At 37.2% G+C, this 24683-nt stretch overlaps 1 protein-coding gene across 1 annotated transcript in view; it reads left to right on the plus strand.

The window, feature by feature from the left end:
• Positions 1 to 24683, plus strand: part of LOC150077886 (uncharacterized) — a 46713-nt gene that overhangs the window by 15058 nt on the left and 6972 nt on the right. Inside the window, exons 2-4 of the mRNA XM_090384393.1 lie at positions 973 to 1834; positions 14075 to 14371; positions 24048 to 24212. Of these exons, the coding sequence (XP_090240519.1) occupies positions 973 to 1834; positions 14075 to 14371; positions 24048 to 24212 (1324 nt within the window). The remainder of the gene's footprint in view (positions 1 to 972; positions 1835 to 14074; positions 14372 to 24047; positions 24213 to 24683) is intronic.

Genomic DNA, 24683 nt, shown 5'->3' on the forward strand with positions numbered 1-24683 from the left:
CGTCAATACTACACTAGTTCACATTACAGTCAGTGTTATTGAATCATAGTCTCGCTGCACGTGTGCGCGCGCATTCCTCCCTTTGTTTGTGTGCAGGTGTGTGAGTGTGACTCTGCACAAATACACATCTAGATGTTATAAAATCGTGTATTTAAATATTTGACATTAAAATCTCTCGCGACCCCAGAATTTTGCTACGCGACCCCAAATGGGGTCGCGACCCATAGTTTAAGAAGGCCTGCTCTAGAGTAACCTCAGTTTTTAACAATGCAAATTGCCTTTTCTAGAAAAGGCAATATGCTGAAGTTACATTTTCTAGAGCAGCTTCAATAAATGTCAGTTTTGATTAAAATTAACTAACAGCAAATAAATACTCTGACTTCCATCAAGTAAAGTCTACGCAGAACATATTGCCTACCAAGGACTTTTATAAAGTAATGTTCTAGCAAAAGGAGTTATTATTATTGCTTTTTTAAATTAATTTCATTTTATTTTATTTTATAAATAAAATAAAATGATACCTTTTATAAAAAGATATATTATTTTATAAATTTATAAAATAATCTCTTTAATTTGGTAATAAAATATTTTTTTAAGATTTATTAATTCAAAGATACGGTATTTTAAAATGTGCAGTGATAAATGTTGAGTTAATACTATTATAAGTTTGTTTGTATATGTTTAATGCAGTCTGTATCTAGGGCAGTAATTTTTACTCTTTTTCTTGTGATATATGTCAGGTGTTGAGATGAAAATTCACTCCCATAATTTTGGTATGTATATGTGTCATGAATATTATTCGCGTTTACCTTTTAACATGCATTCAGCTATCATTACCTCTCTAGAATTAATGAACTTTAAAGTAAAAAAAAAAATTAACTTCAACTCCATATATTCTAGTGTGTTAATAGTATATAATGTATTGACACACACACACACGTATGCCCTAAGTCCTATGTTTTTTATTTGCAGAAAACAGAAAACTGCTTGCTAAAAAAGATTCAAAACTTTACTGAAGCAGGAAAGATAGATGATGCATGTACTGAATTAGGAGAAGTTATGAAATCTAATGATTTGAGGTTATGGAAACATGCAGTAATTCTTATTTTAAAATATGCTGTTAATTTAAATAAGTTTGACCATGTTGTAAAATTAATTGAGGCTGTAAGAAATATGGAAATGCCAGACAGTGACTTTCTTGGAGATGTTATTCTTACATGTCGTATTAATAACTCTGCAGTCAGAGATGCTCTCTGGAAATTAATTAACTATTGCATCATTAGCAGGGTACAGCTGACAGCCAGAGTAATATCAAATGTATTTAGAAAGTTTTATTATCCTGAACCACTTTGGACTTCTGTATTTCAAGTACTTCAGTATTGCTTTGATTTGGGCCATTTTATTATAGCTGAAGAATATTTGAACAAATGTGTACAGGAAGCTAAAAATGTGCACTTAATATCAGAGATTCTTGTTATTTTGAACACCATTGAAGAGAAGTATTTTGCAAAAATAGATACTAAAACTATAGAGGAAGTAATAGCATTATCAAAGGATGATACCAGTTTAACTCCTCATCTCAAAAAATGTCAGGATCGTCTTAATTGTAAATATGCTTGTTCTGGTTTACCAGTGGATGTAAATTATTATCAGTTAGCCTGTGAGGTTCAATACTACATTTATCACGATTACTGGGGAAGGTTGGCAGATATATTTATAACATGTTGCCTACAGGAAAGGGACATGGCTGTTTTACACATAATAAATGTGCTCTTACTTCAGCAGGGAAATAAAAGTGGAGTGAAGTTTAACTCTTTTGTTAGCATAATGACAAGTAAGTATATTTATAATTGATTGATTAATTAGTATATATGCTTGTTTAAATGTAGTATGCACTGATTAAAAAAACAACAGCGAATAATATTTATAAACTTTTGCAACTTAATATATTGTAGAGAGCCTTTTGCAATATTTTAGGTGAATTAATCTATATTAAAACACAATTTAAAGAAATTGTACTTTCTGAAATCAAGTAAAACTTTCCTGCATCTTATGGTCTGAATTCATATTAGGTGCACAAAGTGATATTTTTATCTCTAGTTTGTGGCTAGCGAAAGATGGTAAAAGCATCTGGGAAACTTACTGAAAAAGCTAGTTATTTTAGTGTGTGGCTTATTCAGATTAACATTAGCAGAGGCATAAGTTGCAAAAAAGCAAGCTTATACAGCATCAGCAATTCCCATTTCATTCATCCATTCACTCCAAAAGTTTGTCCAGTTCTTCCTTGAATTTACTTAAGCTATCAACTTCCAACAGATGGAAGTTTGTTTAAACAATCGGCTACCTGCTCGCTAAAGGTAAATTTTTGCTCATCTATTCTACAACTGTCTTTCCTCAATTTGAGTTTATGCCCCCTCAGATTTGTAATCTGAGCAAGACGAAGAATCCCATTAGCATTGAACTTGTGCAAACCACTCAAGATCTTATATGCTTCAATCTGACCACCTCGCAGTTACCTGATCTCCGACTCTGCAATTTACAGAACTTGAACAGCGCTTGATGACTTTGCTTAGTTCCTGATACTCTTTGTTTCCTTGTACAACCTGGGCTTTTGCAGTTCTTCTCTGTTCAATAAGTTTAAAAGTGTCTTCTGTAATCCAAGGCTTCCTGATCTTTGACCTTTCTCTAATGTGTCTATCTGCTGAATCCTTAATAATGCTTTTTGTATTTTCCCACATATCCTCTGGCAGCATATTGTCATGTAGTTCTAATAGAGCTTGAAAATGATTGCCTGTTTCAAGCATATAATCGTTTGGAATATTTTCTGCATCCAATCGTCTGCATCCAAAACCTTATTCATGATCTTTTTAAGCTTCAGCTTGAGAAGCTTAAATGTGGAGTAGCTGATGATCCCTTACCAAATAAAGGAGATCTGAAAATTTGCTCAAATTACAGAACTATTTTCTAATTCCTGATTTCTCACGCTAGCAAGATTCTTCTTAAAATCATATTAAACAGAATCTCAAGAAAACTTGAAGAAATGCCAGAGGAGCAAGCAGGCTTCAGAAGGGGTACAGGAACCTGAGATCAGATCTTAAGCCTATGACTGATTATTGAAAAATGCAAAGAATTCAATGTTCCAGTCATTTTGTGTTTTATAGATTATGCAAAAGCAGTTGATTGTATTCAACATGAGAAACTATGGGAAATGATGACTATTACGGGTTTCCCAATTCACATGATTCAGCTGATTAAGCTACTGTACCAGAAACACGAAGGAACTGTGAGAATTGAACATGGGAAACAAACATTTTCACAATAGGTAATGGTGTCAGGCAGGGCTGTATTTTGTCACCACACCTTTTTAATCTTTATGCCGAAGATATTGTGCGTGAAGCTTTTGAAGATTTAGAGACTGGCATCAAATTTGGAGAACTGAAGATAAACAACCTTTGTTATGCAGATGATACGGTCCTAATTTGTAATTCTAAGGATCATCTTAAAGAAACTCTGAGGAGAGTATGTGAAGCAAGGAAGAAAAAAGGATTGTTTCTGAATGTATGTAAAACTAAAATTATGGTGATTGGTTGATAATCTCGATTCCAGTAAAGTGAAGGTTAATGGGCAAGATATCAAAGCAGTTGATGAATGTGATTACTCAGGGCCAAGAATAAATAAAAATAGTGACTGCTCAAACGATGTAAAGAGACGACTGGCAGTTGCTAAAACATTGGTCGCTGATCTGATAAAATTATGGAGATATCATGATCTGCCCCTAAAGACGAAACTGAGAATCATTGATTCATTAATTTTTTCAGTTGCCACTTATGGATGTGAAGGATGGAATCTGAAAAGATTTGACAGGAAGAAAATTGAGGTATTTGAAATGTGGTGTTACAGGAGAATACTGTGTATTTCTTACTTGGATCGAAGAACAAATGAGTGGGTATTGAATAAAATTGGCAGACCTAGAATTATTTTTCATAACATCAGGGCCGACCGGGCTAGCCGAGTGGGTAAAGTACCTACCCGGCAACCCAAAGGTCGCGGGTTCGATTCCTGCCTCGGGCTTGGATCAAAGTACTGCAAAAACCTTGGGAGGTGCAATATGGCCATAGAAGCCAATGCGCCAACAACTACCAAATCAAAAAAAAAAAAAAAAAAAAAAAAAAAAATCATAACATCAGCAAAAGAAAACTCAAGTTTTTTGGTCATATAGTAAGAAGGGAAAACTTTCTGTTGAAGAATATAATGGAAGGAAAAACCGAGGGAAAGAGGTGCAGAGGAAGACCTGCAACTAGGTGGAAGGATGGGATCAGTGAACTTCTGGGCATGACACTTTGCGATGCTGCTTGTATAGCACACAATCGATACATTTGGAGGAATTTGTTGGTTGCCACAACAGCTCCTCAGGGAGCTCTGTGACTGGAAGAAGAAGCCTTTCTTGGTAAGAGCACCTCTTTATTCCCCTCACCAGTCTTGTTGCCCTTCTCTGTACTTGTTCTAGCAACTCTACATCTTTCTTAAAATGAGGCCTCCATACCTGTATGCAATATTCAAGATGTGTCCTGACCATTGCCTTATGCAAAGGCATAATCACCTCCTTATCTCTGCTAGCAAAATTCATATATATCATTGACAAGAACCCACGACCTGCTCTGGCAACCTATCTGGACTGCTCAGAAAACTTCATATCTGACTGCACAATTACTCCCAGGTCCTTTTCATTTTCCACTACCCTGATTTTAGTACCACACAGTTGGTACATTTCTCTGGAGTTACTGCCAATTCTCAGTTGCCAATTCTCAGCCCGTCTGCCCAACTTTTCCTAGATCCTGTTGTAGTAGCATACTGTCATTACCAACCCTGCCAACTTTTCTGTCATTTGCAAACTTTGACACTAAGCCTGATATACTTTCATCAGTATCATTGCTAAATATACAAAACAGCAATGGGCAGAATATTGAGCCCCTGGGATCCCACTAATAGCATTAGTCAATGAAGAGCAGTGTCCATTGATTACCACACTCTGCTTTTTCCCACTCAACCATCCTTGTATTCATTGTAGCAACTTGCCCTTAATGCCATACTGCTCCAATTTGTATCTTAGTCTTCCATGTGCAACAGTATCAAAAACTTTCCTGAAATCCAAGTATAATCCAAGTCTAGTAGCTTCCACGATTATTTCCTTGAATGTTCCCATTTAGAATTTAGTATTAGCATTAGTAGAGGCATATGATACAAGAAAGCTAGCTTATCAGCCAAAAAAAAAAAAAAAATCTCTCCCGTTTCACCCATCCATCCACTCCAAAAGTTTGTCTAGTTCAGCCTTGAACTTATTTAAGCTGTCAATTTCCACAATGACAAATGGTAATTTGTTCCAGAAATCAACCACCCACTGGCTAAAGGCAAACTTCTGCACATCTGTTCTACAACTGTCTTTCCTCAATTTGAATTTGTCCCCTCAAGTGTGGAATTTGAGCAAGAGGAAGAATTCCATAAGCATTGAGCTTGCTCAAACCATTCAAGGCCTTATACACCTCATCAGATCACCTGACAGGTGTCTAGTCTCCAAATGCTGCAATTTGCAGAACTTAAGCCTTTCTTGGTAACAGCAACCTTTTGTTCCACTCACTAATTTTGTTGCTCTTCTCTGCACTTGTTCCAGCAGCTCTACATCATTTCTTAAAATGATCCTCCAAACCTGTATGGAGTACTCAAGGTGTGGCCTGATGATTACCTTATACAGGTTGATAATCAACTCCTTATCCCTGCTAGCAAAATTCATATATTTTATTGACAAGACCTCTATGAGCTACTCTTGTGGCCTATCTGCACTGCTCAGAAGAAAACTTCATAACTGACTGCGCAATTACCCCCAGGTCTTTTTCATTCTCCACTACTCTGAGTGTAGTACCACACAGTTAGTATGTACTCTGGGGTTGCTGCTACTCATATGCAGCACTTTGCATTTGTTGAAGTTAAACTTCAGTTGCCACCTCTCAGCCTATCTGCTCAACCTTTCCAGATCCTGTTGCAGTAGCATTTAATCCTTACTGTCATTAACAACCCTACCAATTTTGCGACCCTACATCTGCAAACTTGAACATTAAGCCTGATATACCTTCATCAGTATCAAGGACACCACTAATAATATTAGTCCACAAATAGCAGTGTCCATTGTTTACCACTCTGCTTTCTCCCACTTAGTCATTCCTTTATCCATAGCAGCAACTTTCCCTTAGTGCCATACTGCTCCAACTTGTACAGTAGTCTCATGTGCAACAGTATTATAAGCTTTCCTAAAATCCAAGTATATGATATCAAAATAATTTTTTGTATCCAGTAAGACAAGACTGGATATAAAAGACTGGTCAGGCAAGACTTTCCCTTAACAAATCCATGCTGTTTGAACTATAACTACAGTCTTGTCTAGATGATCCTGCAATGCTTCTTTAACCAGTGACTGCATTATTTTTGCAGAACAGAAGTTAAACAACATCATTCATTCAGGTCTGTAATTATTTGTGCCACCTTTCGATCTCCCTTTGTGAATTGGGGGATACAGTTGCACATTTCCAGTTTGTGGGGACTACCCCTGAGTACAAGAATGCCCTGGTAATCATGGCTAAGGGCCTTCTTATTTCCTTTGCTGCCTCCTTTAATATAACTGAATAGATCTCATCCATCCCAGGTGCCTTTCTTATGTTTAACTTCAACAATATCTCCTTCAGTTTGCTCTTAGTTATTACAAAATCATTTAACTCCCTGTTAGTGTTTGATAAACTTCTGGCCTCCAATTCCCTATAGAATTCCTCATGTGTGAATGTAGATGCAGAATACTCATTTAGTTTGTCAGCTATCTGAGCAGAATTATCTGCTCAAGTAGCAATAACAATCGAACCATTAATATCAAGTGGACCAATATGATTCATCCCCTTTCCTTCTCGAGTTTACATTAAGTAAAGAAGTTAATTTTTTTTGTATCCTTTGCCAGTGATTTCTCTTAATCTGCCTTTGCTTGCCTCACCTCCTTTGTGACTTGATTACAGACTATATTATATGTACCACAGGCATCTGTGTCTCCTGATAATTTTTGTGCATCCGATGCATTTTTCTTCTGTCACATGTCTAATTAGTTCATCTGACATCCACTTAGGCCTAAATCTTGAACAATATTTCTTTGTTTGTATGAAAAACCTAGTAGCTTCCAAGATTAATTCTTTGAATGCTTCCCATTTTGAATTTGCTGTTGGTAATATCATCAGTTGGTCCCACCATATAGAATTTAAATACTGTCTCAGACCAACGTAGTCACCTTTACGAAAGCAAAAACCCTTCCCTTTACCCTTGATGGTAGTTACCTCTTTAAGTAAATCCCACTTCAGCACACTGTGATCACTGCCACCTATTGGTTCCTTTATCTGCAGATTCTTGATGCATGAAGAATCACTACTGATAATCAGATCAGATCATTTATACAGATTTATATTACTCACTAGTGTTTTTTTTTTTTTTTTTTTTTTTTTTTTTTATGTGAACCCCAAACACGAGAGGTATTAGAACCTATAGTACTTAGTACCGTGCTTGGGTTGGAGGTTAGGTTGAGAAGACGAAAGAAGATATTTGTTGACATTGGACTTGAACTTCTGTAGATTGTAATTTTCAGGAAATACGTATGAAGGAAGGTTGTTCCAGAAAACGGCAGTTGAATGAATAAATGAGGAAGATGAAAAGTTGGTTCTGTGAGTTTGAAGTTGGACAGTAAATGGATGTTGGCTGTAGGCGGCACGTGTTCGGACTGTTTTGAAAGACAGAGCAGGAATTATAGAAGCCAATTCAGAAGAACAGTGCCCATGGAAGTATCTGTAGAAGAGACATGCAGCAGAAACAGTACGTCTATGAGAAAGCGAGTGGAGAGACTCTGTTAGAGATGAATCATTAATTAACCTAACTGCCCTCTTCTGAATGGAATCAAGAAGCCTGAGAGAGGTTTTGGGGGCACCACCCCAGATGTGGGAACAATATTCCATGGCAGGGCGGATTTGTGATTTATACAGAGTGAGCAGCTGTTTGGAAGAAAAGTAACGCCGAGAGCGAAAGAGAAAACCAAGTTTTTTAGATGCAGAGGAAGCAATATTTGTAATGTGCTTGTGCCAAGAGAGATTAGAAGTCAGGGTAATCCCCAAAAGAGATATCATTTTGCCTAGAGTGTCACTAAAGATAAGCATAGGAGCAGAAGAATCCCTTTTGCGAGATATAAGACAAGACTGAGTTTTAGAAGGGTTGAAATCAACTAAGTTGTCTTTGCCCCACTGGAGAATTACCTGAAGATCGGCATTTAAGGAATTGGTAGCAGGTTTTCGAGAAGTTGAAGCTGATTGAGCAGGACAAGGTTTCTCAAATGGAAAGTGGAATGCAATGTGCTATCATTGGCAAAACTATGGATAGGATTTCCAGTCAATGGAAGAAGATCATTAATATACAAGAGGAAAAGAGTGAGGGAAAGAACTGAACCTTGGGGGACACCGGCATTAGTGGAGAAGTTAGAAGACAGAGAGCCATCTACCATCATCCTCAGTGAGCGATCAGAGAGAAAACTGGATAACCAATTACTAAAAACAGTTGGCAAACCATAAGATGGAAGCTTGTTTAGAAGACCTTTATGCCGAACAAGATCGAAAGCCTTTGAGATGTCAAGAGCAACTACTTGTGTTTCACCGAACCTTTCCATTGAATTAGTCCATAAATGGGTAACATAAGCCAGAATATCACCAGTGGATCAACACTGACAGAATCCATACTGGTGATCGTTGATCAGACAGAAGGTTTCTAGGTAGTTTAAGAGTTGGTAGTTAATTGATTTCTCCATTACTTTAGAAAGAGTAGAAGTAATTGCAATGGGACGATAACTGGATGGGACGGATTTGTCACCCTTTTTAGGAACTGGCTGGATATGAGCAAATTACCAAGCAGAAGGAAAAACACCTTTGGAATAAGAAAGTGAGAAAAGATGGCAAAGAATAGGTGTAAGTTCAGGAGCACAGGTTTTGAGAACAAGTGGAGAAATACCATCGGGACCTGGAGCTTTCTTAGCATCAAGATTCGTCAAAAGCCTTCCGACATCCTTTTGACGGAAGACCAGAGGAGGCATTGAATGGAGCGTGTTGGGAATGGTGGGAGGTGTTTTACCAAGATCATTAATACATGAGCTGGAAGAAAAATGGGATGCTCGCAGGTCAGCTTTATCCTTGGCTGAAGTGACAACAGAGCTATCTGGTTTGGACAGAGGTGGGAACAGAGATGGGCAAAAGTTGCGGCCAATAGCTTTGGCAAGAGAACTGAATGCTCGGCTACCATTAGGGCAAGAAGCAAGTTTTCTACTCTTATCCTGTTCAAACTCTAGTTTGGACTGATTAATAACTGCTTTACAATTGTTGTGAGCTTTGCTGTAGGGAGAAAATGAAACTGAAGAATTAGAAACAAGCCAATTACGATATGCAACATTCTTCTCTTCAACAACCTTAGCACATTTATTGGAAAACCAAGGTTTAGAAAAAGGACAAGATTTTAAAGTGGAGTGTGGGATAAAGGATTCCATTCCTACAAGAATAATTTTACTGACACGATCTGAGCAAACTCTGACATCAGAAGTTTTGAAACAGTAATCCGACCAAGGAAAAGAAGTCTCGCAGGTCATCCCATTTTGCATTCTTGTAATGCCAAACAACACGAGGTTGGGAATAGCCATGAGATAAAGGTTCCATTGGAGAAGAGACAATCACCAAGTTGTGATCTGAAGTGCCTAAATGACCTCTCACTTCGACCGTGTACTTAGAAGGGTTATTTGTGAGAAAAAGATCAAGCGTATTGGCTGAATGACTAGGATTGCCTGGTATTCTTGTAGGAAAATGAACAATCTGTTCTAGGTCATTAGTAATTGCAAAAGCCTGAGCATCTCGACATGCTGGGTCGGTGTGACTAGAAAACGGAAGCCAGCTGGAGTTGTGGACATTAAAATCACTAAGGAAAATTACCTCACTGTTAGGAAAGTTGCAAAGAGAGGAAGTCAAAGAGCTCCAAGTGATTAGTGGAGTTGGGAGAATGGTAGAGACAACAGATGAATTTGACACAATGAGGTAGAGAGATTTTAAGCCAGAGAAGATCAAAGAGAGGAGATTCCAAATTGCCAAGTCTCTGACAGGGAATATCAAAATGGACATATGCACAAGTACCACCTTTGAAGAGAAAGGAATCATACAGCGAATAATTTGGGCATCTGAGATGAGCAGTAGTTGAATCACCCGATAGCTGAGATTCTGTCAGAAAAAGTACATGGGGTTTCGTCGACTGCAAGTGGAAATGGACATCGTTGAGATTAGAATTGAGACCACGTATATTTGTGAAATGAATTAGGAAGTGCTTGGGAGGTTTAGATATTTTCGCAGATAAGCTTGCTCTATTAGTTTAACAATTCATGGTGTATTCAATAGTAAGAAAAAGTGGGTGGGACATGCTGTATGAAGTAATGAAATTTTTGGATATGGCGTACATGTGGTAAGAATATATCCAGATCCTTGACATAACGTGGCCTCGACCATACTCCCCGCATACACACTACTCGGACTCCCTCCAGTCACTGTCTGGCAGAGTAGAGGTAGCAAGATTATACACTAGCTGATCCGGAAGCCTCCTAGAGAGTTACCAATAAGTTCGGTCCGGTGTACTGACTATCGGCCGGCCTGCGAACACCGTTTTGGAGCTGTACCCTCGAAATGTAAGGAATATTGGATCTCGCCACGACAATCATCATAACCTCAAAAGTCATCAATCATACTGCATGATGGAGGAGATAGGGAAGGGTTGACCGGAACTTAGCTGTAGAGACTAAACATGGTATCCACCACTTCAAGCCTCCAATAAGCAAAGTGGTGGTATTTCACCAGTTGATGAGAGTCATCTACCACCTAGTACTGCCTGGTAACGTAGAGGGGCGGCGTTCCTCCATGTGGTGTGGGCGCCATACCTCGACCCTTGCTTACGTTGGTTCACACCTGGGTGGTCACCCACCATGTACTTGTGCATGGAGGTTATACCCAGGATTACTAACAGTTCCACCATCGTGAAGGTGCAAGAAAGAATTTGGCTGTCACAGACTGTTCGGACTTCGCCGAAATTGGGTCCACTTGACATGAGTGTCACTCGAATATCAGTTCCATCAGCGTTTTAGACTCCCAGGTAGCAAGTACAGCTTGTCTGGCATATCTGAGAGAATGTCTGTGACAACCTCAAGGACCGTTGCTCCTGAACATGCTGCTGTAGAAAACAATCGTCCTATAAATCCACAAAAATCTTGCTAGTGTGCGAGTGACCAACCCACAGCCTATATCTTGGAGGTTAAATACCCCATTATAAGACATTCAGATTTACTGGCCCACTTTATTTCTCTATACAGTTGTTCATTGTACTCATCAGATTCAATAGACCTATAACACACTGCTACTCTGTTTTTCTTTCCCAGTGCTGATGTCACAACAAACTGACTCAGCAGTGCACTGTCCACCCATGTCAACTGGATGCATTTCCTTAGACTCTGTGTTTCTTAACTAACAGCATAACGCCAACCAGGCTAGCCTGGTGGTTAAAGTGCTTGCCTGGCAACCCAAAGGTTGCAGGTTCAAATCCCGCCTCGGGCTTGGATCAGAGTAAAATGCAAAAACTTTGGGAGGTGCATTATGGCCACAGAAGCCGATGCGTCAACAACTAACAAAAAAAAAAAAATAATAAATAAATAAAATAAGCATAACCGCTCCTTCCTTCCTATCCTGTCTATCCTTTCTGTACACATTGTACTCTCCAAATTCTAATTCTGCATTCCTTATATCTGTGTGACACCACCTTTCTGATATCCCAACAATATCTGCCTTTGATGTCTTGACCAGCACCTCAAATTAACCAAATTTATTTACTATATACTCCCAGCATTGGTGTGCCCATGTATTTACTTGTTCTATGATGACTCTCAGTATTACTTGAAATCCTCAGCACCTTGGTTTCCAGGCTGCTGCTCATTCCAGTCGAAGCAGTGCAAGAATCACTTTCACCTCTGCCTGTGGCTACTGTTAATCTATTAGTCTGTGAATCCTCCCAAACTTCAGTTTACCAACCCACATAACACAACCTCAATAGCGTCACCAAATATTCTTGCATCCTTTCTATTTAAGTGTATACCATCCCTGTATAAACAATTTCTCCTGTTAAAAAGAACAAACCATGCTGAGAAAAATTCTACCCCACGAGTCTTGCATAATCTCAGCAGGGCAGAATTGATCGATAAGGCTCTCATCATATACTCCCTGTTGTGTTTGGGCAGAATTGCAGATGCTTTCAAATTCTAACTCTCTTTTTTTCAACCTTGACCTTTACTTGTTAAGTAAGTCTGCAGATCTACTCTTAATGTTGTTAGTGCCAACATGCACAATATATGTTTGTGCCCTTAAAAGATATCTACTCTACAAAGTCACGAACTTTTCCCTCTGGCAGACATACCCTGGTCCTATTCTACCTATCCTTTTTGCACAATATAATTCCTGTCTCCCTGACAATAGTCACTGACAATAACTAGCTCCTGTGAGACTAGTGCATTCTGCCCTGAATATTGACGCTGTGTTGCCTTGATGCACAAGAGTGAGCTCTGGTAGTGAGTTGGGCAGCTGGGAGCTTGATGGATCTCCTCATTTTAATTCCTTTGAGGGTATCTACGCTGCTCTTCAAACTCTCATAGACACCCATCAGAACTCTAAGTTGGTGCCTAATTTCTTGGCACTCTCTGCACCCAGCACCAACACAAAGACCTCCTCCTTGGCTAGATCATGTCCTGTTCCAGAAAGGTCTGCAGACATTTCACAAGCTGCACATTTTTTTAGGCTGTGATGCATTGGACAGTTGTGCCCTTCAGTTCTCCCCCCCGAGCCACAGTACTCCCATTATTTTGTGCACATTGCTTTGCTTCTCTAGTCTTGGGCATGATTTCAAGTACTGCTGAGAGTCATCATAGAACAAGTAAATTAATACGATTTAATTAACAATGAAAATTAATAAGGTTAATAAATTTAATTGATTTATTGACTATACAGTACTACAATAAGCTAATGTAGTAATACCTATTACGCTATCTAATTTTGTTATACCTTATGCTATCAAGTTTGAGATATATGCTATCAAGTTATGCTATACCGTAATAATCACTATGTTAAATTAGCTAACTACAAAAGATATATGCCTAAAAAGTGATTAAAACCTTCAGTCTACTTATTTATTACAATTGAAACCCTACTATTCTTCTGTGCTACTGGTTACGTGCTACAATATTATATTCATGCCAAAACACTGATTCAATCAAAAATTTAACCCATGATCCGGATGTGACACGAACATGCAACCTTCTGATCTGGAGTCAGATGCACTACCATTGTTTCACCTACTCACACCATTTGCTGATGGGAGCATCATCAGTTGGTCCTGCTGTATAGAATTTTGTACCTGTCTGAGATAGACCACTGTAGTCACCTTTATGAAAGCAAAAACCCTTTCCTTTACTCTTGATCGTAGTTATGTCTTTTAGTAAATCCCACATCAGTACACTGTGATCACTACCACCTAGTTCTATCCTATCCTATCTGTTTTTTCCTGTATAGTGGAGTTGGGGGGGACTCTTAGTGCCGCTTGAGAATCAACACTGTTTTTCCTGTAGACATTGTACTTCTCATATTGATATTCTGCATCCCTTATATCTTAGTGACACCATGTCTCTGATATCACCACAATGTCTGAATATAGTTTGATCTGTTTAATGTCATTTGTTTCCAATATTGATATAATGTTTGTGTAGACAATTAAAATAATACCATATTGAAATTGCAGATTATTATATAATAATTTTCATAATTATAAATATTTGTAATAAGTATAAATACTATAAAATCATTGTTTTCTGGTAGTTTAATTATTATTTGCTAGTATTTTCAGTTTTCTGTCATATGTGTCAAACCTAATAGGTATTTATCTTTTTCAGTGAATGGGAAATATATTCCTGATAAACATACTTTTTACGCACTTGGACAACTTGGGACAAAATTGATGTTGGAAACATATAAGAATAAGATCTTTGATGTTGCCTTTGAAATCATTGAAACTCTTCATCGTTATAAACTTGATTATTATAGCCTTCAATCGAACGAAGCCTGTAAGAATCGAAATGCTTCGGGTCTTCCACCATGGATAATGTTAAGTTCCACACGTGTTGCCCTTACTGTTGTGGAAATATGTCTCAAACTTGGGAAATTTTTTGAAGCAGTTCAGGTTTTAGAAGGTTAGTAACCTCATTACAAATCATCTTAGTAATCTTGAGTTAGAATCTTACATCATGGTAAAATAAAAAAAAATTCTTGTAGTTTTCAATAAAAACTAATGTGACTTATGAATAACACTAATTGAACAATGTGAGTTGCAATTGAGTGAGATTTGTCTTGTTTAATAGATTTGTGGAAGCTAAAACTTCCAGGTGATTAACAGTAGGCAATATTTCTGTTTCCATTTTGAAACCTGTCTTCAAGCTCAATCAAGAAAAAATGACAGCTGAGAAACTACACAGGGAAACTACACAAGAAAACTCTTTAGTTTTTTAAAATAAATAGCTTTCTTCCTTATTGTAAACTGTAATGTGTTGTATACAGTACACCTCACTTGTTTTTGATTCACATGGTTTAATTAATATTCTTTATAGAGGGTCACATTAATTTTTTTAAAATTCTACTTTAATATGCTTTAAATATTTGTTTTTCTTTTAAAAATAAGTACAAGATTAAATCTAAAATGTAATAATTTTAATATTTGGAAAAGTTCTCCTTTTAGTTCATTTTGCTCTTCTTTCCATAACAAACTCTGCTGGTTGTGTAAATTCTTCCATAGTAGAATAATAATATAAGTGGTATAATTGTACTTAACCTGCTGGTACGGAAAATATTGGGAGGTTTTGAGTAACTTTCTGAGGGGTTCCAAAAATCCTTTTTAACATTATGGAATTTCTTAAGTTTTGCTGAGATTATCAAAATTAAAATAATTAGAACAAAATCATACATATCTTGCAAGTTAATTACGTGGACTGGTACGAAAGTAATGCCTCCTAATTTTTTGCTTTCATTGTGGCACCATAGATCATTTTGCGTGTCACTGATTGGTCATTAGAGGTCTCTAGTTACACCATACTGAGTGTCGCTGTGATTGGTTTCATGAGTGCAGCACACAGATAGTTCAAAATGGTGGATGTTACAGATATTCATATCAAGCAAAGAATAGAGCGCTATGAGAGTGGAGGAGAGATTTTTCTTTCACACGTACTCACAGGTGATGAAACCCATGTCCACCATTATGTCCCTGAAATGAAGACACAGTCGACGGAGTGGCACTATCAAAATTTACCATTCAAGAAGTTCAAAAGACAGCCTTCTGTCAGTCAAGTCATGGCAACAGTGTTTTGGGACAAAGATGGGGAGTCTTGCTTGTGGACTTCTTGGAGCGTGGCATGACAATCAACTCTGAATGATATGTGGAAACATTGAAAAAGTTGAAAGCCTGCATCCGTAGAGTTTGACCGGACAAAAACCTCAATGAGGCTTTTTCTCCATGAAAACGCATGACCCCATACCAGTCTGTGCACAATGGAAGCCATTGCAAAACTTGGGTGCACTGTTCTTCCTCACTCCTCTCATAGCTCAGATCTTGCACCTTCTGACTATCACCTCTTTGGCTCACTGAAGGATGCACTCCGTGGAACCCATTTTTCAGATGACGACCAGCTGAAGCACAGTGGTATAATTGTAAAGTGGTATATTTGCGAAGCCCTAAGGAGCAAGAGTAAGGACTTACAGCGTCTGACTCAGAGATGGCGAAAGTGCATAGAAAATACTGACTTTGTGGAAAAATAACAGTGTATTTATTGATTCAGAATTATTTGATGTAAAAGACATAGGAATTAAATTTTATGAGCAAAAAATTAGGAGGCATTACTTTTGTACCGCCCCTTGTATCAGTTTATTATCCATTTCATCATTGATTTCCTGATTGATGTTTTGCAGTTTCTTTCCTTGAGTAATTGCTTTAGCAAGTGGTGTATTTCTGCCAGTTACCTTCTGTAACTCATTCAGTTACTTAATTTCTGGATATTCTTAATATTCTGGCTGAAATTTAAGGTGCAGTTTTTTATTTTTTCAAGTTTTATAACCTTTTTATTTGACTCCTGATCATCTTAATTGGGTTAAATGATGAGGATCCACACAGCTGAAACTCCCAATAGCTCAAAAAAGTTTCTTTTGATTTCTCCTTTGAAAATTCCAAAAATTTCTATTATTCCTTGTGCAAAAGTAAATTAGGATCATTTTAAGCCTAGTTGCAATAATTACATGAACATGATGAAAAACATGAATAAATTCCCACCCACAATTCTCAGTCAGTGTCTGGAAAATTAAAGTCGACACTAATATGAAATTCTGAGTTACAGACTCACGCTGTTTATAAAGATGTTCATTATGCTCATTATAGTTATCTGTTCTTACAACATTCTTCCAATTCTTTTTTGACACCCAACTGACTGTGTAATGAGCTGTACATGCATGTCTCAAATCTATATGCTTGGCAATTAAAACATAAATCCCACTCCCCTTCTGTCATGTCTGTCCTTATACAGATTGTATTTACCATATTAAATTCTGCATCCAGTATATTAGAAAAACAACTTGTTTTTGATATTTTTATTATGTCTGCATTTGTTAACATGTGATAGTCTGTCTTTTTATGTTGTGACCCTAACTCATCCCATATGTTTATTTAAGGGCTCAACATATACACACACTTTTTTTTTTTGATGAAAGCCCCAAACATAAGAGGTATTAGAACCTATAGTACTTAGTACCGGACATGGTACTAAGTACTGAAGGTTGAGAAGATGAAAGAAGATACTTGTTGATATTAGATTTGAACATCTGTAGATTGTAATTTTCAGGAAATATGTATGAAGGAAGGTTGTTCGAGAAAACAGAAGTTGAATGAATAAATGAGGAAGAAAAGTTGGCTCTGTGAGTTTGAAACTGGACAGTAAAAGGATGTTGACTGGTTGCAGCATGTGTTCAGACTGCTTTGGAAGAGGGAGCAGGAATTATAGAAGCCAATTCAGAAGAATAGTGTCCATGAAAGTATATTATGTAGAAAAGACATGCAGCAGAAACAGAATGTCTATGAGACAGAGAATGGAGAGAAAGGCACTGTTAGAAATGAATCATTAATTAACCTAACTGCCCCCCCCCCCCCCCCGAATGGAATGTAGATACCTAAGAGAGGTTTTGGGGAAACTGCCTTAGACGTGTGAATAATATTCCATGGTAGGATGAATTTGTGATTTGTACAGAGTGAACAGCTGGTTGGAAGAAAAGTAATAGCAAAAGAGAAAACCCAGTTTTTTAGATTGTGGCTTGATGACTGTAGTATTTTATAGATCAGTTTAGTGACCTATAATATTTTATTTTATATTTTTATTTAGATAGTCAATGGTGTGACAGCACTTGCCTGTAAAATTTTATCGGCTCAGCTATTCACACAGTATGCAACCCGTTGAATTTAATACTTGAGTGTTGTCGAGTTCAGGCTATTAGTGACGAATGTAGTGAAGGTGCCTCCATAGCCAGGTGGACAGGAGCAGCAGTGCGTAGCACATGCTCCTTGATTAGACCAGGGTTTGAACCCATGACCACCAAATACGGAGGATGCAGAAGGTCAGGGAATGACCACCTGCATATCCCCAGCCCGGATAAAGGGTGAGGGTTGGCGTCAGGAAGGGCATCTGGCCATACAAATTTCATGCCAAAACAGTAAAAACGCTGACCTCATACATATAATGGGAAAAAGGCGAGGACAAAAAAAAAAAAAGAAAAAAGTGACTTATGCTGGACTGCTAGTTTATTTTATGATTGCCGTGATGTGTATCCTACTGAGGATTAGCATGGGTCTTGACAAAGGTACGGTATGATGAACTCTTAGTATGGATGTGAAACTATCAACAGAACTATTTATGGATTAGAGTAAAAAATACATAAATATTCAAAGATTGTCTATTCTTGAAAATATTATACTGTTTATTTTGTGGAACTTTGCATGCACAATGATTGTAACTCAGGAAGTAGCTGAGTTACAATTTATCACCTCTTGTGCTTTTTCAGTGTGTTGTTTCAGTACTCTAGTAATAATTAATATATCATTTAAATATCATCTAAATATCATTTAATATATCCTTCAATAAACACTCTCTAAATCTTTGACCAATTAGATTTATTCTTTAACAAGAGTGCTGCCAATTAAAGGATACCTTAAAGGTTCAGGGAAACTGCTAGTTAGGGGGGATGTGGGTAATTCTGACACGCGTTTATCTGATAATATTGGTCAATGTAACTCTTGCACATACCTGAGTTCTTATCTGTTACCCCAATTGGACGTATTATCTAGATGTTCTGGGGGCAAAGACGTTTCACGTGAGCGGGTAGCTAATATCAGGGAAGAGAGCCTAAAAAACTTCAAGGGTTGTGTTAGGGTTGTTAAATATACAAGAACAGTAAATCTTAATTGTTTATACAGTAACGTTAGAAGTGTTGTCAATAAAATGAGCGAATTCGAACTGCTGGTTAAAACAAGTAACGCGGACATAATAGGGCTTACAGAGACGTGGTGCGACCCGGAAATTGGGGATGATGAGTTTCAGTACGGCTTGTATAATGTATTTAGGAAGGATAGGTTAGATAGAAGGGGTGGTGGGGTAATGCTTCTTATCAGAAGCAGCCTGAGTGCGACGATAGCTTTCCCGGATTCAGACATTTCACATGCTAGTATAGAGTCTGTATGGTGTGAGATAGTTGGAAACAAAGGTATAATGTGAGTAGGAGTAATCTACAGACCAGGTGATTGTGAAGATTATGACAAAAGCCTCTACATGCAAATGGAATGGGCAAGTAAACGTCAATGGCTTATTATGGGTGATTTCAATTTGCCTCTAATTGATTGGAGTAAATGGGAAGGAAACTCGACATGGGGAACAAAATTTTTAAATCAACTAGATGACTGTTATTTGTATCAACATGTCAGGGAAAGTACTAGAGAAAAGAATATCCTAGCCCTCATCATCACACATGAATCAGATGACATAACAGGGCTGACAGTAGAGGAACCAGTAGCAGGAAGTGATCACGGAGTTCTACGGTGGATGATGACGAGAGAGGTAGCAGAAGTAAAAGGCAAAGGAATGGGTTTTAATTTCAGAAAAGGAAATTACGATGCCTTAAGGTACTACATGGCCTCTATTAACTGGGTAGATATCGCGCAGAGAATGAATACAATTGAACTGTGGTACGCTTTTAAAACATTAATCACAGATGCCTTGAATGCGTATATACCATTAAAAAAAATACTCCACGAGGAGGGTTCCAAGTTGGATGAATAGTGAAGTTGCCACATTACTTGAACAGAAAAAGGTGGCATGGAAAGGTTACAGAGCAATAAAAAGTACTGAAGCCTATAACAGCTACAAGGTGATGTGTAATAGAGCCACAGAAAAGGTTCAACAGGCAAAGGCAGTTTATAGAAATCACTAGCAAACAGAGCAAAGAGGGGAGGATAAGGAATTCTTCACATATATAAATGCCAAGAAGAGCAGGACAAACCAGATCGGACCTTTACGTGAGGGAAAGGGGATAGTAATAAATACACCAGCTGCCGTTGCAGATGAACACAACAGTTATTTTGCATCGATATTTACAAATGAAAAGCTTTTTGTGGCAATGGGAAATTGTGGGAGCGAAGTTAAAAAATATGTAATTAATGATATTGAAATTTCGCAAGATTATTTAATGAAAAAACTTTTGAGCCTACAGACCAGTAAGGCTCCTGGAGTTGATGGAATATACCCTATAATCTTAAGAGAGGCGGCAAGCGAGTGCATTGAACCATTGAGGCTAATTATGCGAGCATCACTAGACTCTGGGGAGATTCCCTTGGATTGGAAAAGTACAAATATATCTCCCATACATAAGGGTGGCTCTAAAAGTGAAGTTGGAAATTATCGACCTGTCAGTCTGACTTCAGTAGTAGGGAAAATCATGGAGGCAATGATCAAGGGTGGAATTCAGGATCATGTGGATCGAATTGAAATTCATAAGGGTACTCAGCATGGTTTTGTAAAGGGAAAATCATATTTAACAAATCTGGTTCGCTATTTTGAAAGGGTCACTCACGAGCTGGATTTAGGGAATAATTTCGACATTGTTTATTTAGATTTCAGCAAAGCTTTTGACTCAGTCCCACATGAGCAGTTGCTTTATAAGCTGGAACAGGTTGGAATCACTGGGAAAATCCTTAGATGGATAGAAGGATGGCTTCAAGGCAGGAGGCAGAAGTTTGTGATAAATGGCTATTCCTCAGATTGGGTTGATGTAAGAAGTGGGGTTCCCCAAGGATCAGTATTAGGACCACTGTTGCTTTTAATTTTCATAAACGACATTGATGGAGGGATAGAGAGTGTGATGTCTAAATTTGCAGATGATGTTAAAATTGGTAGAGTAGTTAATGATCACTGTCAAGCTGAGCTTCTTCAGAGAGACCTAGATAGACTTCAGGAATGGTCAGAAAAATGGCAGCTGTGCTTTAATCCAACAAAGTGTAAGGTATTACACCTGGGAAACAATAATCCTAAAATAACTTATTCACTTGGTGGAGTTCAACTAAACCCAGTACTGGAGGAAAGGGACTTGGGTGTTACGATACGGTCAGACATGAAATTCTCTGAGCATTGTAAACAGGATGCAAGGAAGGCCCATGGTGTCCTATCGATGATCTATCGAACTTTTGCAAGTAGAGATAGGGACGTGATAATCCCATTATATAAGGCTTATGTTAGACCACACTTAGAATACTGTGTTCAAGTATGGAGACCGCACCTAAAGAAAGACATCGAGCTTCTTGAAAGGGTGCAAAGAAGGGTAACTCGCCTGGTGAGATCGGCAAAAGGGCGTCCTTATGAAGAAAGACTTCAAATATGTGGGTTGCAGAGTTTGGAAACTAGACACCTTAGAGGAGATTTGATTGAGGTGTTTAAGGCTCTGAGAGGCATCAGTAAAATGAATGAGGACAAAATTTTCAAGATTATAAATGATGCTAGAACTAGGGGACATAAATTCAAGTTACGGGAGGGAAATGTTTAGATTGGACTGCTGGAAGTTTTATTTTAGCCAGCGAGTTATAAATTACTGGAATAAGTTGCCTTCATGGGTGGTAGAGGCCGACAGTTTGGGGAAATTCAAAGGGCATCTGGATAGTACTTTCGGGTAAGGGAAGAGCATAGGATGATAGGTTTAATTTCCTTTTTTTTTTTTTTTTTTTTTATTAATTATTATTATTTAGTTATTTATTTTTTTTTGTTTTTATCATTGTTTTGTTCGGTTTTTTTTTTTTTTTTTGGCTGGTGCAGCATAAGCCATAGGCTTTCTTGCACCATGCGGCCGTTACTAATACTAATTGTTTAGTGTCTGTAATACTTGCCCATTTATTGCACTGCAACTCAGTTAGAAATTGCACTAATTCTTCACACAATACTACTTCACACGTACCACTGCTGTCACAAAACAGATTAGTGTTCAGTATCATTTCTACAAGATCAATCTGTAAACTACTAGGCCACACAACTAATTTTTAAGCTGCCATTGTGACCTGCTACCCAAGATTTATCAAGCTTTGTTCTTAACCCATCCACGCTGTATGTTTCACTTTATATTTCTTGTTGTGATCACCACAAAAAATATACAGTTATATTCAGTACTTCAAAAGCTGAATTGTTTAGTATGTTTTCTAATACAGTTGAACCCCGGATAAGTTTTTCAGGGGACCCGGGGTTTAGAACTTCTTATGTGGGAAAACTTCTTAGAAGGGAAAATGACCTAAGGTATGAAATATTAACTACACAAATAAAAATGAAAAGATACACACATAAGTTAAAGATCATTTTTAAGTAATATTTCAGATTTTTATAAATATTTCACTCTGCCTATGGGGAAACATTTTTAAAACGAGGATTTCTAATTGCTTAACATTCTGTTCATTAAACTTCTTACCAAATACTCATTACCAAGTTGGAAGGATGAGCTCCTTTGGAGTTTCAACCTACAAGTTCACAATTACAGTAATACAGAGCAACAGTCCACTAAGTAATTCAGAACTGTTCAGAACCATCAGAACTTAACGGCGAATGCATCACTGGGCTTCACATGGCCGATGCAGTCCTTTTATGGATATCGATGAAAACAATTGCAATATGTCACTTCCATTATATCAAAATTTTTATACTAAAAAGGTTTTAGCATTGAAAGCCTTGGACTATGGAAAATTCACAAATCGAACAAGTTAGTGCCGAGCATCATTTTAGTTCATAATAAATCACTGAAATGGGTGAAACCATCGTTTTTTTGATATCTCATATTGTGAATGGTTTCCCAATCAGTTGCCCTGATGATATTAAACTACCTCGAAAAGCAATGCTTCGACAGTGGATTCTCGAATAGGCACCACTTTGCCAGTGGATTCTCAACGGATACCACCACCCAGGGGTGGTGGTATCCGCAAGAATAAGTAATGTTAATCTTCTCCATTGGGGAACCATTGCCTATTGGAGATAGACTACTCTCTGTATTCTTTATCATGAACTTTTTATGCGGGAAAATTATTATGCGGAAAAATATTACATTACAATATACAGCAATACCCCGCATAGCACTGATAATTGGTACCTAAACTGTTCTGTGTTATGTGAAACCATGCTGTTTGAGGTATAATTATAATGGGTTTTAATTGAATACATACCAGAGAAACAGTCTATAAACAAACTATAATAAATCTATAAACAATTTGTGCTTGATAGCCAATTAAAAGGATTTGAAATAAAAAAAATACTGCAAAAATTTTATTAATGAAAAGGTAACATCATGAGAGATGAGAAAAAAACTTTTATTTCGGTATTTCAAAAATGAAGTTTGGTGAAGTCATCTCTTCTTTTTCTCGGTATACAAGTCTTTGTAGCATTGAATCCCATCTTATAAAATTTGCCTTATCTGGATGCTACATCCAACACTTGGATCTCCATTCATAATTGCCTTGCAGGCAATGTCAATTCTTCTGTTGAAAATTCTTTTGGTGCTATTTTGTTGTTATCCACTTCAGAATTGTTTTTCTCTTCTTCATATGCAATTTTCTTATCAATTTCAAGGAGAGTTGCTTCATCTAAGTTATTTGCATGTGAGTCAGTGCAGTCATATATATTGGCAGTGTCCAAAGTTTCGAATCCCAAGTCTTTTCTGATCTTCACAATGTCTTCGGCAAGTGTCTGAAACTCGCGATTCAAAACCAACGAAATCATTTGCCAAATGGGGCAAAACATGCTGCCAAACATAATGCATGTTGTTGGCAATGATTTCTAACCAAGACACAGATATATTTTTGATCGTATTTAGAGGGATAAAAAATAAATTGTGAAATGAAAAGTTTGAAAAGCTGTCATGTCGTCTCATCAGGATGGAATTACAAAAAGTGGAAACGGTTGCCACTGACTGCCTGAGGGGACTACTGTCATATGTGCAGCATATATGAGACAATACAGTTGGCATTGCAGCATATATGTATCCGTACCTAGGCTATGACAACACAGCATTTATGTAGAGTACTGTCTAGGCTATTGAATGAGTTTTAATATGTACAGTAAATTTTCAACTTAAATTTAATTGAAAACTGTGGTATAGTGAAATCTGTGCTGTTTGAAGCCATGCTAAGCGAGGTATTGCTGTATAGAGTTGAAATTGGGACTTAAGAAACCAAACCTATTATAGGGAAAAGCATCTTATGCAGGAATTTTTATCTTGATTCTACTGTATATGATTTACTTGTACTTTTTTTTTTTTTAATTACAGAATGTCACTGGATTATTCCTTCTCCAGAAATGGGAGATGTTTTGACTGATGAATTTATATTAAGAGCTCGTCTATTAGAAAAACTAGCATCTTCACTTTTAGACTTAGATATGTGTTCAATAGGAGCAAAAGTTTTACAAAAACTTCTGGAGTCTTTAAATTCAGGTATAAACTTTGTCTTAATTGTATTTTTACATTTATATTTTTACAACGAAACTGGACTAAGTTAATGATCAAGTTGTTACATTTAATACTTAACTTCAATAATATAATGTTACCCTTCATGAGTTCAGTAGGACCATAATATCAATCTACTTTGGAAGAACTGTTTTATATTATTAATTTCCTAATTAATAATGCATAGCTGCCAACTCTCTGGATTAACAACAGAGGATTCATCTTTTTCACAAAACAATAGTAAAACTGCTAAAATTAAAATTTTTTTAAAATTTCATAAATGGTAGGAGAATTTCTTTTTATTTTTGTTAATAAATTGGCCATCAGATGTACTAGCCTACATTGCAGAATTGGATATTGGGATAACACTGTTGTTCTTTGTAACATGTGACATCAGTTGTGTGGCAAAGCTAATTAATATGGTCCTTTTGCCAAAGAAATATGACATAATTTCAGAAA

This window comes from Mastigoproctus giganteus, chromosome 11 (genome assembly GCF_048544385.1).
Source record: "Mastigoproctus giganteus isolate SK-2022 chromosome 11, ASM4854438v1, whole genome shotgun sequence".
Classification (NCBI taxonomy): domain Eukaryota; kingdom Metazoa; phylum Arthropoda; class Arachnida; order Uropygi; family Thelyphonidae; genus Mastigoproctus; species Mastigoproctus giganteus.